Below are 25,623 nucleotides of genomic sequence, written 5' to 3'. Positions count from 1 at the left end.
TTTGAGATATTAAATAATTTGATTTTAATAGATGGGCAAGACTCATAGAAGTAGTATAGTGGTTTCAATTCTGATAAAGTCATTTCCAGAAAAAAAAAGTTAGATTTTTTTTTTCTTTCTCTGTTTGAGCTCCTTAGAATAAACATAAACAAGGCTCAAAACTAGGTTACGCAGAACACTCAATAAAATGGGATCTGACTATGTGTTCCACAACATTTGAAGTCAGTAGCTAGTGCAGGTATAGTAATTTATACACAAAGGCACAACACCATAACCTGTTAATCCAAACTGGCTAAAACTGAAAAAATGCAACTGAGACATGTTATGATGTGAGTTACTGTATAGGGTGAAACTCATATAATTAGAGATACAATTATTAAGCTATGTACTAGGTTACAAAAAAAAAGTAATGCAACTGTTTCAGAATGCAATAAAGGTGTTTCCTTTCAACTGTGACAAAGTTTGATACTCCAGAAGCTGCCTGTTTTTAGTCACAGAAAATTCTGACATGACTCAAGGAGAAGTATACAACAAAGTGATTTATTCACCGTCTATTTGTAGACATAAAGAGTTAATCTATCATCTTCGTCTTTGCAGACTATTTCTTGGTTACATATATGATAAATGTATTCAGGAAAGTTTGATAGCGATTTTTATGCATACATATTTACATGGACATTCTACTGGAAAAGATTTGACTGTATTAATGATTACATAATAAATAAAGCCTCAAGAAATGTTTGCTGAGTTTGTCAGAAGAATAACCAATTATTTAAAAAATAAAACTATTTTGCTTTTTACTCAGTTTTCTACAAACAATTTTGTGAAGAAAAAATTTATATTGAAGCTAAGTCAGAGGTAAAAAAAAAGGCTTAATGGTTTACAAATAAACTCAACCCTAGAAAGCATGAAGAAACTAGAACAGCAGTGAGATTTATAACAAATGAAAATTTGCATTTGACTAGAGTAACAGTATTAGTCAAATCACTTAATTTAAAGAGCTTCATTTCAGAACACTAAATAGTAAAGTAGAAATAATACATAAAATACTAAACCATAACTTACAAATAGAAAAACACAACCTAATAAAATACTCTGAAAGACACAAAGATTTAAACGCACATTTCTTATTCCATATTCAAGGACTAAATTGCTCCTTCTTCCCTTGTGCCAACATAGCAGAGTTTAAAGTCACTTATTAACATGCATTAAACATGGATACATGTAAAAACATAAAAGGTTTGGACACTTTGATTGTAGAAAGATTACAAAAGACTAGTAGCTCAAATATTCATTGTTTTTGCTTGAATTATTTTTAAAATTAAAAAAAAAAAAAATTATGTCATATTTTTCTAATTATTATAGCTTTTTTTTTATAAAGCACTACTTTCATGATTATAGCATGCTCAAAGCGCTATGGTCCAATCTCATTTGTGGACTAGTGGGGGGAGGAGGTATCTGGGAGAAGATTTTCCGTGCTGCCTTTGGGTGCTCAGTAAACACAACTCTGCTTGAGTCGGGTAGTCAAGCCAAGCCAAGTTCAAGCATACTTGGTTTCCCACAATTTTTCTAATACCCTCTATGAGATTGCTAATGAAAAATAATTATTATTAAAGGTATAAGCATTCAGAAAAATGAATAATAATTTTTTTTTTATTTACAATCTTATTTTCTTCATCAACACAATTGCCTTCTTTACAATATTTAGAACTAAGAAAACTGGAAATTTTAGCCTTTTTCTTTTCAGCAATATACAGCAAGTATTTTTCAGATGGGGACCATTCAAAACTTCCAAACTGACCTGTAAGTAAAACAAATACATAATATTTTTAAAAAAAATTAATTCCTACTTGATGTTCAACTAAACTTACATATATTTTATTTTACATAACGATTCTAAATGAAAAATGTCAAAACACATTAGTGTCAAATTGGAAAGTGATTCTTTTCCTTACATTTCCAATTTTCATTTTTATATGATGTCTTCATGTATTACAACTACAATCTCTTTGTTTTTATCATTACATTTTCTATTTTACTGTTCTAATTTATGAAGCTTATGGAGTGAGTTATCTTTCTTTTCTATATATATTAAAATTTTAATACCTTCTTAACAATGCTTTTCTGAAAAAGATGTCCAAGTGCAGTTTGTTTGGTGCCAATGATCTAACTAGCTTATTTAGAATTTTATAAAGTTTATTTTTTATGTTCAGATTGCCATACCAGACAATGATGTTGAAACATAAAATACTGCAGATGTGAGCATGGTAAAACACTAACAAGGCTTTTTCGCTAATATTAAAGGAGGACATTTTTCTAAATAGGCGTAATCTTTTTTTGTTTGGTGATGTAATCTGTGTTTGCAATAAATTCAATTTATTATCTAACATAGTTCCAAGGTACTTAAAGCTTTGAACTATTTCTATGATTATGTATGATGGGGCATCCTCAGATAGAGGGGTCAGTGAAGACCAACAGCACTTTTGGTTGCTTCCAATGGAAAGCATGGTGAAATAGGTTTCTTTGCCAACCAACAAACAATCAATATCTATTAAGCAATTGTTCTTTCTACACTTATGTATGGCTGAGATGTGTTTGCTCCATAGAAGACATCTTATCACCTATAACAAATTCATCAAAAGTGATTTCACTCCATAAATGGAATATGCTTTATTAATAACCATATTTGGCTGGAGGCCAGTGTGGACAGTATAGAAGCACTACTTAACATTCCACAGCTGCCCTGGGTTGGACACATTTCTGGCAAGGGTTTTACCACATGCCAAATGCAATTTATTTTTGGCAAACATAAAGGAAGAGGCATTAACACTAGAGATGCCACTCAGAAGCACTATAAAAATCAACTCATGTACCATTTTACCCTCCCTGGTACAGAGGAATAAAATAGGGAGTCCTCAGACAGGACAGGGGGTGAAGAGCTCAGTGTCCAAGCCTATTTGTTGGATAAAAGCCTTTCTAACGATCAATGGGATAACGGCGCCTTCGGCAACGATTCCCTTCTCGACTTCATTGAAGGTACAGAGGAAAGTAGCATATGGCCTCCATAAGGTTGAGAGACACAAATTTGAATCACAAAGAAAAACCTTTGCCGAAATTAGCACAGAAGAAGAAAACTGAAAAACTGAAGAACAAAGGCTTTGTCTAATGTTGCAAAATATGCAGGTCACAGCTGAGTTTGCATAGTCACATGAAATACTGCATCAATCTTAATCTTTAGAAGCAAAGACAATGCTTTATAGTTAAAACAGTGTTAAAATTATTTAACTAGAGATAATATCAACTATATATGACATTTTAACTTGCTTATAAAATGTATTTTAGAATTAAGCATAGCATTAAAAGTTTCTTAAAATTAACTTACCATTATTTTCTAAAATTTTCCCATGTTTTTCCAAAGAATGAATATCTATTGTTTTTAGTTTCTTGGTGCTATCAAATATCTGGGGGAAAAAATAAAAAAGGGAAGAAAGAATTATTTACAACAATGTGTTATTTAATGCATGGAGGAACAAATACAATTATATTTATCTAGTATCTTTCTAATCTGTCCCTTGAATTTTGTAGTAGGGGTGCTTTGATAGTTCTCTCCACTTTTCCCAGTTAGCAGCTGTTCTAAGCAGGATATCAGGAGACTAGTCCATTCTTTTATGTTATCCAGCTTTTCTTTGCATGACCCTTTCTTCATGCTCCCTCCACTGTACCTTGAAGAATGACTTTTGATAGTGAGAAACGTCTAATAATATGACAAAACCAACTCAACTTTCATCTCTTTACAGTATTGAGTTCTTCCTTTTTATCAGCCAGAGTGTAAAAGTACAAACTCATTTGTCTTCTCTTCCTGGTATCTAACACCCAGCAATTATCTGTAGCATTTGGATTGTCTTGGATTCTTCTTTCAGCCTCAGCATTCAGTGTTCAACTTTTACAACCATATAGAACTATGGAGACCACTAGTGAATAATAGTTTTAATTTTATTGGGAAGCTAATGTTACTCTTCCACATTTTACACAGTTTGCTCATGACAGCAGATGCCAAGCTTAAACAGGTTTTTAACTCTTTTATTGATCCTCCATCTCTTGTTTTGTTTGACCTTAGGTATTAAAATTAAATGAGTCTATTGTGTCTAATGTTTGGCCATTCAACAACATGCAACATCTTGTACTATCTCCACCACAAATAATATTTTGCTCTTTTTAGCACTGATTTTGACTATTTCTAACTACATAGGTCTAGTTATTACTTAATGCAAGAAGTAATATAAATTTTAAACAATAGCTACAAAAATGTAAATATGGCTTGGTGAATGACACTTACCAAGATGTATGCAATACACATCACTTAAGGTGAAATACATGATCAGTCTTCAATTATGAAGAATGTCTGGTTGCAGAGACCCAGATCTCAATCCCAAGGGAGAAGAAATCAAAGAATGGGAAGCAGAAAATAGACTTATCATGTTAAATAAGCCTGGTCAACATCATCCACTCAAGATCTAGCCTTTGCAACCAACATTGAACAATATATCCAAAAAGTGCACAGGAAATAACGCTGAACAGCTAGCCACAAATGACCACAGACCCGTACTCATCAGTATCGATACCTCCTACAAATCCCAAAATTTCAATAACCCAAAATGCATCTACAAAAAAAAGCTAACTGAAATCTATTCTAAATTGTCCCAGACATGTACACCACATCAATTCAATAAACAGTAAATAAAACCAGGTAACAGTCATATTCAGCTTTTAACAAAAGAATCCCTATAGCAGCTAAGGAGTCTATTCCTAGAGGAGCAAGAAAAGATTATATTCACAAGTGGTCTGATTACCTACAACTACTAAACAATAGCATTGTCAAAGCCAGAAACACAGAAGAAAAAAAAGAACTAGTTTAGAAAACAATATAAAACTAAAAGAAGCTAATGCAGTTTTTAGAAAAACTACCTCTCTGCTATGAGGAAAAGTTGGCAACTAAATGTAGAGAGAGAGATGGCCACAAGCTCTAGCCCATTGCAAAATGCCTAAACCAAGAAGAAAGCAGAACTTTTTCCATAGTTATAGAAACTAACAACCAACCCCTGAAAGGCCAAGGAGCAGCAAATGAATTTATAAAGTATTTTCAATGTGTAGGTCATTTACAAATCATGCAAAGCAGAATTAAAGATGTCCAAACAGAAATCTAGGATAAGAATTTGGTTAGCAAACCTACAAACTCTCGAGGATAAAAAAAACCACTAAAATTAAAGAAAATAGATGAAGCTCTAAATGGCCTCAAACCAAAACAAACCCCAGGCCCCAACAAAATCTCAAATGACATGCTACTTCCTTTAGGTCTTCAAGTAAAAAAAAACCAACTGCTACAGATCTTTAATGCAAGCTGGAAATCAGGCAGAATCTGAAACATCTGGAATAAAGTCATTATGATCCCCAAAGTATGGCATGGCAAACAAAGAAACAAACTGGACAGCTACCTATTAGCCTCACCAGCTGTAAATGCAAACTTATAGAAAGATTGGTGAATAACATACTCACAAGGATCCTCGAATCAAATAATCTACTTACTGAAGCTCGAGCTGACTTTAGAAAAGGCAGATCATCATCACAAGAGATAGATGAAGGATTTCTAAGAAAGAAGCCAACAATTGTTTGGGTTGACTTGCAAAAAGCAATTAATTAAGTCTGGGAACAAGGCCTTTTACTTAAGTTAATCAACATTTCCCACAAAATGTACAACTGGATAAACGAATATCTGAATGATTGAAAAGCTTTGGTCTACATGCAAGGAAAAAGAAGTCACACAGTGGGTATAAAAATGGTGTATCCCAAGAATATTATACATTAATGATCTAAACTAAAACCTACCAAGAAAAAAAGCAGCATGTATACAGTTGACCTTGCCTTAATCAGCACAGAAGAATACTAGGAGCATCAAAAATTCAGCTACAAGAGACTCTCAATAAACACTATCAACAAAACAACAAATACTAGTGTTAGGACACAAGACTCTTCAAAATAATAATACACTCTCAGGTTTTATTCTAGCAATACTTTAATATAACAATTTATGTAAACATCAGCATTTCATCTCTCTTCCTGTCACTTTCTCCCGGCTTCCTCTTTTTAAATCCCTTCTATTCATTACACCAATTCGCACCTTTATTCATGCACACCATGCTGCGCTACGACTGTAACACCCCCCCCCCCTGTTTGCCAAGTTCGATGTACATCGAACGTCCTTTAAATATCAAATAAAATTATAAACCACTGTTCAATATAATTATATTATCTTCATTAAATCTCATTCGGTTAAACCAGATAAAAACCAACAACAAAAAAATCCAACAGCAAAATTATATATCACCATTCACTACATTATTATTTTAGGTTCAAAATTACTTAATCCATCCCAATGTATAATGTCCAAACTTCCCCAACGAACCAATCAGAGTAACTCTCATAATTCACAATTATAAGCTATAATTAACTATGTAACTGTAATAATATATTTTAAATGTTTAACAATGGTTTCATCAAATTCTCAATTTAACAACATATTTTAATTAATATCTCGACATCTCACGCATGTAACAATGCTTCGTCAATTCATACAGTCTTCGATTACACTAACTTACACCAATATACATATACGTGTACATTTACAAAATATTCCAATCAGTTATACATGTCTATTCATTACACTGCAATTCATTATGTTCTCATCCACAGTATTTTACTGAAACAAAATTGACGTGGCATAGCTCCTTTCCTTACTTCCATTTCTTTTCCTCCTTAGGTACACAGTGATAATGTGTCAGCTATCACATTGTCTTTCCCTGGTATTGTCCTGACCTCAAAGTTATAATCCATAAGTTGCAATGCCGACCTGGCTATTCTGTTGTTCCCTAATTTATTTGTATTAATGAAGGCCAAGGGAGCGTGATCAGTCCATAGTTCAAATTTAGCTCCCATTTGATAGAACCCTAATTTTGTTATACACCATACAACGGCTAGTCCCTCCTTTTCAATGGTGGCATATTTCAACTCAGCTGCTGTAGGTTTTCTACTCACATATAAAACAGGATGTGGGACACCATTCCATTTTTGCATTAGACAGCCTCCTATTGCAATGGCTGATGCATCTGATGCCAAAATAAATTCCTTAGTATTGTCAGGTAATTTCAAAATCGGTGCTCCAGAAAAGAAAGTTTTAATTATGTCCAGTGCTTCTTGACATTCTTCCGTCCACACTATATTGTTAGGTTTTCCTTTCTTTGTTAGATTTGTTAGTGGTTCAATTATTTCTGAAAAATTTGAGATAAATTTCCTATAAAAGTTGCATAGACCCAAAAGGCTTCTGATTTGCTTCTTTGTCTTTGGTACCTTAATGTCCAATATTTTTTATACTGTTTCTTCCAGTGGTGTAATGTACTCATTTTTAATCTTATACACCAAAAATGAAATTTCACTGAGGCCAATTTTTATCATTGTTGGTTTCAATAAATTGTTTTCTTTGATAATTTTAAAAACCTCTCCAAGGCTTTGCTCACTAAAAATGCATATATCATCTAAATAACATATTGTGTCTCTTCTATGGCTGAATAATTTTGCCATCATTCTGTTAAACGTGGCTGTGGAATTTACCAAGCCAAAGCTCATAACATTCCATTGATATATGCCCGAAGGTGTCTTAAATGCCGATAATGGTTTAGCTTCTTGTTTTAAAGGTACTTGCCAGTATCCTCTAGACAGATCCAACGTGCTAAAAATCTTTGCATTTTTTAGCTTAGTAAACATTTCTTCTGCTTGTCGCATTGGAAATGGATCAAATTCTGTGACTTTATTCAACTGTCGATAATCCACACACAATCTTAAGTTGCCACACTTTTTTTTAACAAGCACGACTGGTGCAGCCCATGGTGAACTAGATGGTTCTATCACTCCCAGTATTAGTAGCTCATCAATTTCCTTCTGTAATGCTTCTGTATGGTGTAATGGAATTGTATATTGTGGCAGTTTATTTGGAACTTTGCCAGTTAACTTGATGTCATGTTCTATAATACTTGTTTTTCCGGGTAAATCCGTAAAAAATATTCTTATAATCCTCAATTAGTGCCTTGATTTCTTTAGCTCTTTCAAGAGAAACTCCATCCACCGCGGCATCCTTCCATGTTTGCCTACTTTCTGTTACCACTGTCTCTATTTGTCTAAACTTTTCCTCTGTCTCCATTTCTTCTGTCGCACAGGCAGCCATTACTATCAACTCCTATTTACCTCTTTCTTCACTTCTTTGTCTTGGTCTAAACTCTTTTAACAAATCCACATGAAATATTTTTTTAACATCGAATCAATGTCTATTTCATAGTCCATATCGCTAATTTTCCTTGCTACTTTGTATGGTCCCAGCCAATTTGTGCCCAAAGCTTTATTGTTATCCTTATGTAAGACCAAAACATCTTGTCCTGCCTCTAATTCCGTCATTTTTCTATGTTCATTCACTCTGGAACGTGTTAATTCATTTTTCTCTAGAACCTGTCTATCCGCTTCTTCACATGCCTTTATAACCTGATTTCTAGTTTCTGTCACAATATCGTAACTGTCATTAGTTACTACATGATCATGTGGGATTATCAAATCTTTCAATATTGTCATTGGACCTTGTGGATTTCCTCCATAAATCATTTGAAAAGGTGAAAAACCCTGTTGTTTCATTATGACTCTCCCTGTATGCAAATAGTATTGATGGTATTGCCATATCCCACTCTTTGGGTTTATCATCCCCTACTTTAGATAATGCTTTCTTTAGATTGACATTAAAACTTTCACAAGTGCTCTGTGGATAATACGAGGTTGTAAACCTTTGCTGGATCCCAAACATGTTCAAGAATGTTGTAGCCAATTGACAGTTGAATTGAGTGCCCATATCTGACAATATTTCTTTAGGAAATCCAAATCTTGTAAATAACGTTTATAATGCTTGTACTATGTCTCTAGCTTCAATTCATTTGAGTGGGATAGCTTCCGGCCATCTGGCGCACACGTCTATCACAGTTAAGATATAACGGTGACCCCTATTTGATACCACTGGCATTGGACCGATTAAATCAATCGCTATTTTACTAAATGGTCTATCTGGTACATCCATCCTTTGTAATGGTGCTTTTATGTTTCTTGCTCCTTTTCTAGAACATAATTGGCACGAAGTCACATAACTTTTTATGTCCTTACTAATTGATGGCCAATAAAAATTCTGAAATATTCTTTGTTTCGTTTTGTGTAGTCCCATAGTCCGGTATCCCAAAAAAATTCGTCCAGATCCTACGACACCTTTACAGTCAGTCTAGTTGCTGCATTAAAACAGAAGAGGGAACAACAGAGTTTTTTACAATCGAGACAAGTGTGAGACAGGGGTGCATCTTATCTCCCTTCCTTTTCCTCCTAGCCATCGACTACATAATGAGGAGAGCAATGAACCAGACTGCCTTTGGTATTCCATGGCATGAACAACTCCGATTGACGGACTTGGACTTTGCTGATGATGTTGCGCTACAAATAAATGCATTCAAGAAATGACAGAGAGCCTAGACAGAGAGGCACCCAAAATTGGCCTCCGCATTAACTTGGATAAGACTAAAATCATGCAAGTGGGATATAAGGCAAAGGGTGTCCCCGTCAGACTTGGCGAGTCAAAGCTTGAAGAGCTGGACAAATTCACGTACCTTGGCAGCATCATAACAAATGATGGAGATGCTTACCATGATGTAGCGTGCCGAATAGGAAAGGCAGGGAGCATTTTCCAAAGGCTGCAGCCTATTTGGACTAGCCAAGCCATTGGACTCGAGACAAAAATACACCTTCTCAACACAATCGTCATTCCAACTGCTACATATGCATGTGAGACGTGGAAGTCATCTGTCAAAATTGGCTCAACAGAGATGGCTGAGACGGATTTTGGGAGTCAGTTACACAGACCGGATCTCAAACAAGGAAATCCTATGCCGAACTGGGAGTCGAACACTTAGTGAGGTTGTGACTGAGCGTCGCATGAGGTTTGCAGGACATGTTCTACGTCTAAATGAATTACGCATACCAAGAGTTGCGATAACATGGAAGCCAAAATGAGGAAAGCGCAAACAGGGACGTCCTCGTATTACCTGGCGACACACCTTCATGGAGGACCTCAGAACAGTGGACACCAGGTGGGAGGAGGCTTCAGACATTGCCAGTGACAGATCATTATGGAGACAGCTTGCAGCCCAATGTGCCGAACGGCGCGGGAGGACCTAAGTCTAAGTCAAAGTCCCATATGTCCTATTTGTGCTATATCAGGTCCATTTTCCATTACCAGCTGCCTGAATTCTCTGCGTACCACAAACTGAATTTTTTTTTTTCCCATGCCATTCAATCTCTGTAACAAGAGTTCCTCTTTCTACATAGAATCTTCCTCCTCTACCTCCGTTCTTTGCTAATTGGCATAACTGGATCATTTTTTTGTTTTGTGATAAATTTTTCTTTGTTAAATCCTATGTCTTTGATTTCAATTGTTTCTGTCTTTTCATGTTGTTCTTCATCTAGCTCTTTTTCCTTAGTTGATAACTTGAACAATTTTGCTAAATCTCCTTCATCCACACCTTTACTACAAGATCAATAGTGGTCATTCCACAACAATTTTTCCAATCTTCCATCTCCTTTTCCGTGCACTTCTTTATGTTTGTAATATTGACAATAATCAAATCAATTTGATCATGGTCTATAACACATGCCTCTACGCTCCCTGTATAATACGGTGTTTTAATGTTCACCCGGGCCATGGGTAATCGAACTGTTTTACCATCAAACATAATACATGCTTTGCTTTTTCCAGTATATTTGTGATCTTCTACCAATTTTCGGTTTATTCCAACAATAGTGCTCCCAGTATCCCTTTTCGTTCTTGCAGCCTTCTTTCCTACAAATGTTTGAAAACAATCTAGACTTCCTGAGCTCGACAACAACGACAAACTTTGATCTCTTCTATTTCTTCCGCTGTCATATTTTCCTTGTCTGTTTCCTTGATATCGCCCTCTGTAGCTATTATACTGGCCTTGTCTACTATCTATTTGACTCCTTCCTTGTCCTCTAAACCTATTCTGTCCTTCATATCTGTCTTGTGTTTCTCTAGCTCTATTAAATGCTACTATTTCTTCAATATCGCTACCTCTGTTTAACTTTTTTTTCAGGATGTGCCACTTTGTAAGCCCTTATTAATTTTCAATCTCATCTATAGATTTTGGCTTTCTCTCCAGCAGGAATATTTTTAGTTCGTCCTGACTCTCATAAATGACTTTATCCAGCATAAGAAATACTTTTAGTCCACCAAACGTCTTTTCTATTTCTGATGACTCTGTCCAGTTGTCGAAGTAGCTATTAATAATAATAATAATAATAATAATAATAATTTAGGGTTGACACTAAATGTACAAAATGTGTGTCCCACTTATTATACATGGATGATCTAAAGCTATATGCAGAAACCGAGAAAAAATTACACACCTTAATCAAAACGGTAAAATGCTTTAGTGACGATATCTGTATGTCTTTTGGCCTGGATAAGTGTGGCATCATAAGCATTAAAAAGGGCAAGGCAACGAACACCAACATTGAATTTGAAGGCATCGAGGAATTGAACTCCGCCTCTATTTATAAATATCTTGGAATAAACCAGAATGCCAAGATAAACCATAAGAAATTAAAAGAGGACTTCCTTGGCAAATATAGACAAAGAGTTAATAAAATCCTCAACACCAAACTGTCTGGCAGTAATCTCATCACTGCAATTAACAGCTGGGCCGTCCCCGTGCTCCTTTACACGTTCGGTGTGATCAAATGGACTGACACCGACCTACATGACATTGACAGACTCACTAGAAAATTACTAACCAAGTTTCGATGTCTACACCCCAAGTCCTCCACCATAAGGTTATACCTGCCCAGGAAGGATGGGGGTCGTGGATTGCAGAACATCTTCAAATTGTGTAAGATGCAAGTTTTAAAAATACGATCAAAACTGCTCGCCTCCAGCAACAAATTAGTTTCCTTCCTACGGAAATACGACTCCGATGCAACCCCTCTGAACCTACACAATGCTGATGTCAATATCGGTTTGGACGACGTAGGGCATGAGATTCGCCAATGGGAAGAAAAAACACTCCACGGAAAATTTCCGGCTTCATTACATGGGGACAACATCGACAAGGCTGCTTCCTTAACATGGCTCAAAGCAGGTCATCTCTACCCTGAAACAGAAGGCTTTGTTACAGCAATACAGGACAGAGTAATCAGGACAAAAAATTACGAGAAGCATATCCTGAAACTCAATGTTGTCGACAAATGCCGAAAATGTGGAAATGTGGGCGAGTCGATTGAACACATTATGGCAGGATGTCCAGCCCTATCAGAATCAGCCTACCTAGGTCACCATAACCAAGTTGCAAAGTTAATACACCAACACCTGGCTTTGACGTACAAATTGATCGGTAAGGACACTCCCCCTTATTATAAATACTCTCCGCAAGAGGTTCTCGAGTCTACTGAACATCTGCTGTACTGGGATAGGCCTATTCTGACCGACAAAACGGTAGATTTCAATCGCCCGGATCTGCTGTTCATCGATAAAAAAGAAAAAACCGCTACCATTATCGATATCGCCGTACCACTGTCTCATAATTTAAGAAAAACTGAGATAGAAAAACAAAGAAAATATGGGAACCTAGGCTTGGAGATTAAGCGTCTATGGAAATTGTCCAAAATAACAATATACCCCATTGTTATATCAACCGAGGGGATAATAACAACTGACCTCACAGACACCTTCAAGGCCCTTAACATTCCTAGGAACATCTTCGTTGCCTGTCAGAGGGCGGTACTGCTGCAGACCTGCCACATCACCAGAAAATTCCTCAGTGGAAACTGTTAAAGGGACTACGATGAATTTTGTTTCTCTTTAGCGAAACTCGACCCTGGCAGCGCCAGAGAATGACAACTCGTTCATTTCTAACATAATAATAATAATAATCTTTATTATCCGTAAGGAAATTTGTCTTACAATTTGTGCATTACACCAAACAAAAAACATTATAACTATAAGAAAACAAAGTGTACATTCACACCAGACTCACTCATAATTTACATGTGACAAAGTTTATACCAGATTGTTCTTATTTAATGATTTGATTGCCAGGGGAACAAAAGAGTGTTTGTGTCTGTTTGTCTTTGCTATCGGTGTCTTGTATCTCTTTTGTGATGGTAAAATCACAAAATCCTGACACAAAGGGTGATTCTTTATTTCGAGGATCTTGTTAGCTTTTTTTATAGATGTTTGTCTCAAACAACTTGTCTAAAAACGTCTGGGGATCCTCGTTGGTTTCAATGGTGCAATTAACATATTGTTGACGATAAAACGCCTCAGTTTTTCCAAATGTTCGTAATAATTGATCCATTACTACTTGGTAATTATTCTGATTCATGCAAATCTTTGACGGTACCTCTGATGCAAATGATTTCGATAACAAAAATGTCCATTTATCTTCAGGAAAAGCCAATTCTTTCATTTCAATTTCAAACTTCTTTAAGAAAATATCTATGTCTATTTTGTTCTCATCAAACATTGTACCTTTATATTTTGCCAATTTATTTCCAGACATGTCATTTTTCTTTCCAGTACCTTCCTCTTTAGCTTTTTCTTTATTTATTGCCAACTTTTCTTTCTCTATGGCTAACCTTTCTTTCTCCAAAGCTAGATTCTCTTTCTCAATTTCTTTATCTGTAACTAATTTCTCTTTACTGATAGCCAACTTCTCTTTCTCTATTTCTTTATCCATAGCTAATTTCTCTTTATCAATAGGTAACTTCTCTTTCTTTCTTTCTTTTTCCATGGCTAATTTTTTCTTTTCCATGACTAACTTCTCTTTTTCTCTTTCCTTTTCCATTTCTAACTTCTCTTTCTCTCTTTCTTTTTCCATGGCCAACTTCTCTTTCTCTCTTTTTTTTTTCATGGCCAACTTCTCTCTCTCTCTTTTTTTTTCATGGCCAACTTCTCTTTCTCTCTTTCCTTTTCCATTTCTAACTTCTCTTTCTCTATTTCCTTTTCCATGGCTAACTTCTCTTTCTCTATTTCCTTTTCCTTGACTAGTTTCTCCCTTTCTATTAATCTTTCTTGTACATATTTTCTCAGCTCTGCTCCTTCTAATTCCAATAGTCTACCTTCTTCTTTAAAAGTAACTATCTCAGCTTTATCCGCCATTTGTAAATTGTCTTTAGAGAGTTATCTGACCATATCAATTAAATATAATTGATTCTCATATACTTAATGCCTGAACCCAAAACAATGTTCATATCTAAATGTACTGTAATGAAACAAACGTTTACTGTCATTCGAATACAAATATGTATCTACTTCCCGGAATACTCTTCTTCCTGCTGGTATAGCTGGTGATATGTGTCTTTCGTTGTTTGTCTATATGCCGTGGTTAGTGTATATCCGTTGAATAAGAATAATGAACCTGTACTTCCGCAGCCATTGACATGATTTTTTTTTTATTGACAATAAATTCATAACACATCCAAATACAGTGGGTAATCCCTGACGCTTTCACATTAGTGAATGTAGAGAATTGGCCTTCATAATAATTATAATGATATAAAACTAGCTTAAAATGTTAAGCCAATTGATTAATTCAGCACTAGTGTTTTTAGTTAAGTTTCAACTAAAGGTTTATGTTTACCAGTGAGTTTAGCACGTAGCTTTAGAGGTCTAGATGATGCTCACTCTCTCAATCTTAGTAGATCTAGAGATCTAGAAATTTTGTTACACTTTATAGTAATAGTAATACCTCAGTAGACAGGAATTAGATACAGATATAACGCAGGTCTTGCTTTTTCTGTTGGACACCACTTGTTAGGACACAAGACTCTTCAAAATAATAATACACTCTCAGGTTTTATTCTAGCAATACTTTAATATTATAACAATTTATGTAAACATCAGCATTTCATCTCTCTTCCTGTCACTTTCTCCTGGTTTCCTCTTTTTACATCCCTTCTATTCATTACACCAATTTGCACCTTTATTCATGCACACCATGCTGCGCTACGACCGTAACAACTAGATAAGGAAGTTCTAGAAAAAAAGTAGTCCTACTGTCCTAAATATATTGGAGTCAGATTATGACTTAGAAAAAAAACAATAGAAAAAAAATAGAGTAAAAGTATTCAAAGAATATCCCTTATGAAAAAATTAGCTGGTAGTGGGAGAAAATCACAACATTCTAAAAAAGTTATACACCAGTTACATCAGACCAACTCTAGATTACAGTGGAACAGCTTGAATCTCAGTAGCTGAAATTAACTTACAGAAAATAGATGAGGTACAAAATATAGGCCTAAGGATAATGACAGGAGCAATAAAAACAACACCCATTAGAGCAGGGGTTCTCAACCTGTGGGTACTAACCCCCTTGGGGGTTGAATGACAATTTGAAGACCATCGAAAATATGATTTTTTTTTTGGTCAATTCTAATGTGTAAACATAACATTGTACAAAGTTTTTCCATTGGAAGTTACTTTTTTTGTGTGTTATTTCAAGGTTCCAGGATAGACAACTCAATCAGAATGATTTCAAACACTTTAATTGTCGCAGCATATATATTTTTTTTCAAGTTTAAATTTATGTAAATTAATGCATAACGCAACGTTGCAGAATTATAGATATTATTTCTATGGTAACATCGTGATGAAAGTGAAAAGCGATTATGGTTTAAAGGTTTTTGTTTAATATTCCATGTTATTAAAGTTAAATATTTTTATTATGGAAGAGCCCATAAAAATGGTTCTACTACAAAGAACCTTTGCACTGTTCCAACAAATTTTGATTATTTACAGATAAGTTTTACTTTAAATAATATAACAAAGAATTGAAACTCCCAGAGCATCATTTGTAAGGAAGTTCTATAAACAGAATTATGTAACCTAAATAACTGCAATGTTAATTTGATATTGAATATCCAATCTTTACCGACACGGAGACCAAGTAGTTTAAAGGTAGATGATTTATAAAAGACTACTTTCTCTTTCGCAAACCGATTGAAATGACACAAGATACATAACAGAAAATTGATTCATTTTAGGAAAAGTACAAAATCTTATAGAAAAATATTAGTGATGTCTGAACAGATGGTACTCCAAGCTTGCTAGTATGACTGTATTTCAATGTCTGGTACTGAATGAGTCACCAAAAGCCATCGGAACTCATTGTATCAACGAATATTAATAAAGGCACACCATAAAATTTCATTTATTTGGAAATTTTTTCATATGGAGAAATATCTTTTTCAAGAATATATGGCAATGACAAATTGTTTTGTGATAAAACATAAAAGTTTGGCAATACATATCAGATATTCATATTTGGATTACATTTTTATGCCATTAGCAAAAGCACAGTTACTTACGCTTATGAATGAAAATAATTTTAATATTTGGGTCGCTTCGATGTTGTGAATAGTAAAAAAGGGTCGCCGAGCCCTGGTTTCTTCAGAAGAAGAGAAATAAAAACCCTGTCCCAGTTCACCGAAATGGAAACCTTAGGCAACCACTCAAATCCAAAATCCAAGAGTCTAGCACTCATTTTATTCAGTGAGGAATTACTGAACCTTAAAAAGAAATACCAATTAGAAAATATAACTATTGAATCAACAAAGCAGCACAGTGTATTCCCTCCCCTCTATAGGAGACAGCATTAAAAAAATGTACGAACAAATCTGACCACAATTCAACAGAGCTCAAGGATTTAGTGAGCTCTTTTCTAAAAACTATTACCCCCAAGAACAAATGGGTCAGATAATTCCAACACAAATAGAGGAGCTAGCATACTAATTGAATGGCCTAATGGAGAAAGACTAGAAAGATCAATTTTTCAGACAGCCAGAGCAGAAAGGCAAGCACTTGACCTAGCAGCTACCCTACCCAAGTACACTAAGTAAAGTTCCCCTTTCAGACCTTGTGATCTATAGGGCAGATGATGTAAAGGTCATCTGTTTCTGTGGTCCATAGTTAACGAGGGTGTCATGGTCAGAACAACAACCAACCACCTTTACTTTTCCTAACTAATGTCAAGTACCCATTAGAGCTGGGTGGACTCAAGAGGCACCCTAAAATCCCACTATTCTAAAACTCAGTCTTCACCAGGATTCGAACCTGGAACTCTTGGTTAGGAAGCCAAGTGCCTTACCACTCAGCCACTGCGCCTCTCACCCAAGTACACTAAACAGCCAATTTTCTTAATAACATACGGTAAAACAATCCTTCAAAGCCTGAAAAGCTCTTGATACTTCATATATAAAGCAACTCAGGACAGCAATTGTAAACCTCAACAACAGCAAGGAAACTGTTCTTCAATGGATTCCTGCATTGCCATAGAAGGCAATGGCAGACATACTGGCCAAAGTCAGTAGAATGAACAAACATATGAAAATTCCTCTCTAACCAGAAGAAATTAAGAAAATGATAGATAGAAGATAAATGAGAAATGGACTAGCTCTCATTCCAATCACAAGAAAAATGATGCTTGTTATAAGCTATCCCAACATGACCGAAACACAATTTTTGGCCTCAGAACAGCAGAACTGACCCAACAACTAAATGCTTAAAGTCCGGACTAGCAAAATTGCCCTTGTGGGGCATCATCAGAAAATGTGGACTCCAACCATGTCCTTCAAAGCTGCATACTCTATGCTGGTTATATGAACCCACCAACTTGTTGAGAACAAGAAGAAGATATTGAATCTTCAAAGCAAAACCTCAGTTTTACTCTTCTTAACATCATCTACAAGTTCTATAGCAGAAACATCTAAAAGCCTTTTGAAAATACAAGACAAGGAGATTTAGAGACCTGTAGTGCATATAAAGTAAAAAAAAAATCCAGCTGTACGATATTTGTCTGCCACAATTATTGGCAGTTAATTAGAAACTGGAAAATAATATTTAAAAAATTAATAAATACCTCCAAATATTGTTTATCTTCATTGTTCTTATCTTTATATTGTCGAACAACAGCTCGCAGTTTTCCTGATGGAGAAGTTTTGTTCCATAATCTAAGATTACACATAAAAGAAATTTTTTGGGGATTATCTATTTCAATGGCATCTAAAACTCAAAACTTAAAAATATCAAGCTACCCAAATTTTTAAACTGTAGCAAGACCTTTTGAAATATATTTTTCTCAGTTCATCTTAAAATTACTTTCTTTATCAAACTATATTTCTAATAACAAAAAATGTGTACATAAACTTTGTATATTTAACTTACTCATGTTTTATTTCCTGAGGTCCAAACTGGCCCAGTACTTCTCCAGTAGCAGAATTGATAATGTGAGATCTTAAAAATGAGATTTTTTCTTTTCTATCCAAATCTCGTTGTGACCATTTAGATTGTAAAAGAATTGTTTTTTCATTATCATTAATAGAAATAGAGGCACTGGTTGGATTTGGAAATATGGTCACTTCTCGATATGCAGCAATAACTTCACTCACCTAGAAAGAATATATAAATAGATTTAGAGTTTCTGGCATAAATCATTTCAATAATTAAAATGTCAGATGTCTTAAAAAAAAATTGAAAAAAGAAAGTTTCTACCTTCATATGTATTTTTACTCTTGAAATGTGTCCAAGTTTGAAAAAAAAAGTTATATACCTCTAAAAATAAATAAATACAACATTTTTTGGATATGCAATAACAAAATTATAATTATTCATATTTACCTATGATTTATGGTTATACTTCCAAATAAATATTTGTGTACCTGCTTACATTTTACAAAATTCAAATGAAAATATTAATTAATTTAGGGCTAAACAAAATTTAGGAAAAATCTTAGTTACAACAGTGTCTTGTTTTTTTTCTTGTTACCAGGTTGACTAACAAAATTTGACTTTTGTTATGGACAGTAGATGTGTATTATGTCTTGAAGTTCTTTAATACAATTTGAAATAGCTACAATTGCTTAAGAAGGAAAGTTGGGTGTTTTTTTAGTTGCAGTCCTCTGACAGTCTTTTAAATGTTAATTTAAAAAAAAAAAAAAAAAAGCAATAGCACATAAAAAGTTACACTATATTAGCATTACTCATTCATCTCATTTCATACCTGTGGTCCTCTCTGTGGCACAGGGCACCAACCAGCTTCCTCCAGGTGTCTCGGTTCTGGGCAAGTCTCTCCAACTGTCCCCACGTCTTGCCCATCTCCTTGGCATCTGCTTTAAATTGAGGCACCATGTATTCCTGGGCCGTCTCCTCTCCCCTTTCCTTAAGGGTTCCAAGTTAGGGCTTGCCTTGTTATGTTGGATGCAGGCTTGCAAAGGGTTAGGGGATATCTACTTTAATGGGCTGCTGCTTTGTTCTTTGCCACAGTTCTTCATTCGAAATCTTGTCTAAACAGCAGATCATAAGAATCTTCCTCACGCAGGTATTGATGATTTTTTTTTCATGGTGGTGATGTTGATTCTCCAGCTCACTGCTCAATAAAGTAGTATTGGCTTAACAATGGTGTTAAACAGCCTGATCTTGGTGGTTCTAGCTGAATTATCCGCAACAACACTTATCTTTTCCTGTATCTACTGTTGTGTGTGAGAAAGAAGAGCCAGAACACCACATCTGCAAAGACGAGGTCATCTGATCTGTGCATGATCTCTCCTTTCTAAAGCCAGCTTGTTGCTCCTAGAGATGTGTATCTACAGCACTTCTTTTTCCCATATCTTACAGAAGAGAGGGTAGAGTAACTTCACACTGGTATCAATGTCTGCCTTTCAACTGGGATGCAGTCACGTCCTGCAGATTAGCCATTCTTCAATTGCGCTACAAAGTTTTCTTTGGTGGGTGCACTACACTTGATAGGTAGGTCCCTTGCAGCTGGCGGTATCGCAGGTGGGTTTGCAGTTAAGTAGCTCCTGGAAATGTTCAAACCATCTCTTCTTTGGCCCTTCATCTGTTATCACTTCACCATTCTCTCTGACTTGGCAAATTTTCCAGATAACTTTTTGATGACTGAGTACAGGTCTTTGGTACTGTTCTGAAGGGCTGCTTCTTCTGTCAGTGCTTCAATGTAGTTCTGCCTGTCTGTTCTGATGCTATGCTTGACATCTAGTTCAGCATTTTCTTTTTGTGCTTCTCATTTTGCTACTATAGTTTTACTGTTGTTGAAGCATTACTCATTGGGTTTTTTTTTTGTCAATTATAGATTTCGCTAATATTAGAACTATACACACCTTTGGGTTACGCAAAAAGTCATAGGAAACCTTCAAGTGTAAATATTGGAAAATATGAACTAAAACTATCAATAAACATAATCCAGTCTTCACCCATACAAAATATACATTTTAAGTATGATTCCCTGTGAAAAATCAAATCAGATGTACCTGTTTGAAAATGGACAGTATGATCTCTTCTATGCCTGTGGGGCATAGGCCACGAACCAGCTTTCTACAGGCATCTGGGTTCTGGGCAAGTCTCTCCAACTGTACCCATGCCTTTCTCATTTGCTTGGCATCTGCTTCCAAATCGTGGGGACATGTGTTTATGTATTACTGGACCATCCCTTTCCTTGGGGGTATCAGGTGAGGGCTTGTCTTGTAATGTTGGATGCAGGCTTGCATAGTGTGTGGCCTATACATCTCCAGAGTCTCTGAAGAATATTTCCTTCATAGGGCTGCTGCCCACAGTTCCTCATTCAAGATCTTGCCTGGCCAGCAGATCGTAAGAATCTTTTTGAGGCAGATATTAATGCATACTTGGATTTTTTTTAAAGGTGTTGATGGTGGGTACCCAGGTCTCTGCTCCATAAAGTAGTATTAGCTTAGCAAGGGTGTTGAAGAGCCTAATCTTGGTGGTGGTGCTAATTTCCCTGAATCCCAAGGTTTCTTCAGCAGATGATAAGCTGGTCAAGCTTTACCAATGCAGGAAAGCATAAATAATGATTTTACATATAGACAATGGACAAACTGATGGCTACATTTTGTAAAAAGCATGCCATAACATGAATATATGCCTATTAAATCTTGTTTAAAAAGATATGTATAAATAAGCATATAAAATGTGCATTCTTAGATTTTCAAAATGTAATTACCCACTTTTAAAACAAAAATAAACATATTTATAAAAAAAAATAGCTATCACACCATGAAAAACATAAATAGATCACAAGGTCAGAAAATTGTACTTTACTTTTACTTTACTTCTATGTATATACCCTGCCCGCTGTCATCCCCCATCATCCTGCTAGAGATTTGGACTAGAAAATAGATTATCTTCAACTCTGAAGAAACATGTAAAATATTTTACAAACTAGCATTACCCACTGACTTTGCTGAATGTTCCCAGCTATATACTCAAATACTGTTTATTTTGCCAAGGACCATTCCCATTTTTTTCTTACTTATATAAAAACATAATGATATAAAGTTAACCGCTCACCCATACGATCCTTTGGTCAGCTAATTCTATTATTTATTACATTGAATTGGACCAGCCCTTAAATATAACTTCTCTCCTCCCCCCAACTCTCCTCCATAACAAATAGGTCCTAGTATTATTTACACTATATGACTAATCTTTTACTTTTCTGTTCTTATTCAAATATTTGACAGGCTCTACTATGTTTTTGGCCAGGCTCATTTTTTCTTATTACATATTGCAAATGCTCACATAATACTTTAACCAAACTCTCAATATAACTGCCCGCATTTCAACAACCCACCTTCTAGCCAGTGTATTCTAGTATATGTTACATTTAATAGGAATGGCCTGCATTACATCGTCCTCCCAAACAAACTCACTTCTGGCCTGTGAATGCTTTATCACTTTTCTCCCCCACCCCCACCGTTTCAAAGCTCTTGAATTTTAATATCTTTTACATCTAATAGTCATGGGCTACTTTGTAAAGCTACCACTCCCAAACACATTTTTGGCCAGAGAATTTGACTACCAATATCATTTATTTCCATCCAGCCTCCACTCTATGCCTTAGAGAATAGTCCTAGGTAAAATATTTGAACATTCTACAACTTTTTCAGCTTTTTATCAAAATATTTGAAAGGCTCTCGAATGCTTTCAAACACCATCAATTTTTAGAACCTCCAACGCTTTTTTGGCACAATGGGCAGCACAGTCTCCTTAAAGATCTGTTAAAAATCATCTAATGATCAAGGTTATAAATTCTATTTCAACTTTTATGTAGATTGATTTGATTTAATTTAAATTGTTTGAAAAACACTATTTAAAAAAATATTTTGAAGTTATTCCGCAATTAAAGACTTGAACCCCTGACCTGCAAATTTAAAGCCTGATGTTCTACCAACTAAACTTACCAAGTGTTATTCATGTCAGAGGAAATTACACACAAAAAGTAAAGAGCTTGAAAACAGAAGTAAAATCTTGTACTTTTTAATAGCTCGTAAAAAACAAAGTTAAGATCTAGATTAATTATATGCCTCATAATTACTGTGAGAATTTGTTATATTTTTTATTTTAAATCTATAATAGATGTCCATCTAGCTCTAATCTTTTATTATAAATTACAGATGTTTCTTTAATAGAAAATAGTTGTAATAAAATAGTACTTCAGATGCTAAAGACTTCTTGTCTAAATTGTGAAAAAAAAAATTAAAAATTTGCAGAATTAAAATTAGGCCTATAAGCTGGTGCAATCAGAAATTTTAAAAGTTTTTTAAGCTTTTAAAAAAAAGGAAGTTCTAGTTTTATATTATGTCAGCCTTAAAAAAACATATGTGGTATAAATTGTGAATAAAGAATCGCTTTTTGTAAATTTATCTGCTGCGGTTTCGATTGTGAAAGGTGCTTAGTTGTTCTAGTAATGGAAAGTAATAACGGGTTGAATTTTCATTATCATATGTTTGCATCCATGGCAAGTGGGAGAATTAGTGACAACTGAGTCAGTGAATCAGGGCCCTTATAAATATAACAAAACAAGATCCTGCCCGCAGGCTAGCCGTGATTTCATCCAACCTACTGAAACATCAGCACAAAGTGTAGAAAATACTCTCTTAAAAAAAAAGATCTAAAAACAATTAAGGCTAGTCCTTTTTTTTTTCTTTTTTTTGATGAATTGGTACCTATAAAAATCAACACATAGCTCTTTTTTTTAAGAACATAACATTAAACAACTTTATGATACCAAACAACATAAATAAGTTTGGCCACATTCTTAGTTTGAGATGCGATTTCTATATTGCACCTAGATTGGAAGATTGATGAGAATATTTACCAAAAAGAGACAAGAAAATGAGACGCTGTAAGACTAGTTACAGTTACACATTGTAAGTAGAGACCTGAAGCCTGATGGCAAATTTTTAAAAAAAAAAGTGCTTGCAAGCAATGATGGCAGAAATGAGTCCTGAAAAGAAGAATGCTGTTGAAGCAGTCAACCTTTTCAATGACATTACAAGTTCATTGAAAAATATGGGTAAATAAAAATATCTCCACATTCAAAACTAACAGACAAAACAGGTTTCAAAATTTTTTCTATTGCCGCTGATGAGTCTAAAGACATATCTGATACCTCTCAAAATCTAGGCATTTATTTGCAATACAAACAGCAGTTTTGAAGAAGTTAGTAGCAATGAGGAGCATGCATGGGACCGCTACTAACAGAGTCCTGTCTTTGAGTTTCAACCATAAAGGAGAATCTTTCTCTTCCTCTATAATATCATCAACGTAATTGAAACAGCCTTTCAGTCCTTCTAGTGCTAGATTTAATCTTCTCTGAAAAATTTCTGAACTCACTTTCAGACCAAATGGTAATCGTTTCCATTTGTATCTACCAAAAGGGGTTATCATTGCTGTCAAATTAGATGACGCTGTGTCTAGTCTGACATGCCAGAAAGCTTCTTGCACATCCAATTTGCTGAATATTTTGGCTTCGTTCAAATCTGCCAATATATCATCTAAAGTAGCAAGATTATAGAATTCCCTTAGTAAAACTTTATTCAGGGCTTGTGAATCTATGCAAATCCTAATTTTTCCATTAGCGTTTTCCACAATTGCCATCTGACTCTCTCACTCTGTAGGCTCTATCACTGGTTCTATGATTCCGCTCTGCACTAGGGTCTTCAACTCCTCCTTAACTCTTTCTTGTAAAGCAATAGGGATCTTTCTACACCGCAGAACCTTGGGCTTAATGCTGCTATCAATCTTTAAAGACACTTCTCCTAAGTCACCCAAATCACCAGTTACCTTTGGACTACAGTCTTCTTCTTGGTTATTCACTACTGATGCTATGAACCTATCTTTATTGACTTTGATTAACTTCATTCTTGTTAAAGTTTCATGACCTAGAAGGCATGCTAGATTATTTGGTACAACTATATATTCCACCTCAAATGTTTCGTTAATTTTCTCATTTCTCGTCGTTAGAGTGGCTTTCCCTATGGGGTTCATTTCATTCTTATTCCACATTAGTAATCTTTGCGTTGCCTTTTCTATCTGATTCTTATTTACGTATTTTTCCTGGATGGTGTTTACATCAGCTCCACTATCCATTTGAAACCTTACACAGTGACCATTTACTGTCATAACTGCTGTCATCCTTTTCGTTTTGTGGTTCTCCAAAGACATCACCATTCATTTTTTATCATCATGACATCATCTCTTGTGTCCAACTGCAGCTGTCTTTCATCGTTAGACATATCATCTGACACCTGCTGAATTTTCTTTTTGCACATTACAGCAAAATGATGTCTCCCCTTGCATGCTAGGCACATTTTACCCCATGCAGGGCACTTTTCCTTAATGTATTCGTGAATCTTTCCACAATACCTGCATTTACCTTTCTGAATGTTTGTTCTTGAGGGTGTTGATACTTTCTCAATGATTGGAGGGTCGGGTTGTATTTGTCTCAACTGTTTGTTGGCGGCCTTGTATGCTCTGCAAATATCTCTGCATCTTTCCAATGTGAGACTACTATCTTGTAACAATTTCATTTTGAGGCATTCATGTCTAACACCAAGAACTACTCTGTCTCTAATCAAGCTATCTTCCAGACGTTCAAAACTACACGTTTTTGCTAGTCTCCTCAGATTTGTTATGTGCTTTTCAATGTCCTCGCCTTCTTGCTGTTCACGAGTATTGAAAACATAGTGCTCATAAGTTTCATTCGTTTTTCCAATGCAAAAACTTTCAAATTTGTTCACTATTTCTTCCATCTTTCTTTCTTTTCCCTTCTCAATTTCAAGACCTTCATATATGTCCATCACTTTTGTTCCTATAATTGTTAGAAAGGTGGCCACTCTGACCTCCTCTGATTCTTCCGACAATTTAGTGGCTAACTCATAGTTTCGCCAGCTCCGGTGAAACTTTTGCCAATTAGCGGCCATGTTACCTTCTACCTCGAGTGGCTCGGGTATAGGAAGTAAATTTCTAGCTGCCATTGCACGGCGTAGCCTTGAATTGTTGACTATTTATTATTGCAAACAATAAACCTTTATATACTGATTAATGATTACCTCTGATCATTAATACACTGCTGCCACCATGTTAATTAAGATCTAGGTTCACAGTCAGTA

The 25,623-nt window shown here is 35.2% G+C and overlaps 1 protein-coding gene across 1 annotated transcript in view; it reads right to left on the bottom strand.

The window, feature by feature from the left end:
* Positions 1-19,307, bottom strand: part of LOC106054054 (acylamino-acid-releasing enzyme-like) — a 68,694-nt gene extending 49,387 nt beyond the window's left edge. Inside the window, exons 1-6 of the mRNA XM_056025485.1 lie at positions 19,197-19,307; positions 18,689-18,748; positions 18,362-18,585; positions 18,057-18,147; positions 3,383-3,461; positions 1,662-1,801 (exon numbers count right to left, since the gene is read on the bottom strand). Coding sequence (XP_055881460.1) covers positions 1,662-1,801; positions 3,383-3,461; positions 18,057-18,147; positions 18,362-18,585; positions 18,689-18,694 — 540 coding nt within the window. The 5' untranslated portion in view covers positions 18,695-18,748; positions 19,197-19,307. The remainder of the gene's footprint in view (positions 1-1,661; positions 1,802-3,382; positions 3,462-18,056; positions 18,148-18,361; positions 18,586-18,688; positions 18,749-19,196) is intronic.
* Positions 19,308-25,623: the final 6,316 nt, after the last annotated feature.

The sequence above is a fragment of the Biomphalaria glabrata genome, chromosome 4 (genome assembly GCF_947242115.1).
Source record: "Biomphalaria glabrata chromosome 4, xgBioGlab47.1, whole genome shotgun sequence".
NCBI lineage: Eukaryota > Metazoa > Mollusca > Gastropoda > Planorbidae > Biomphalaria > Biomphalaria glabrata.
Note: the sequence above shows the minus strand (reverse complement) of the source record. Positions and strands in the feature narration are given on the sequence as shown.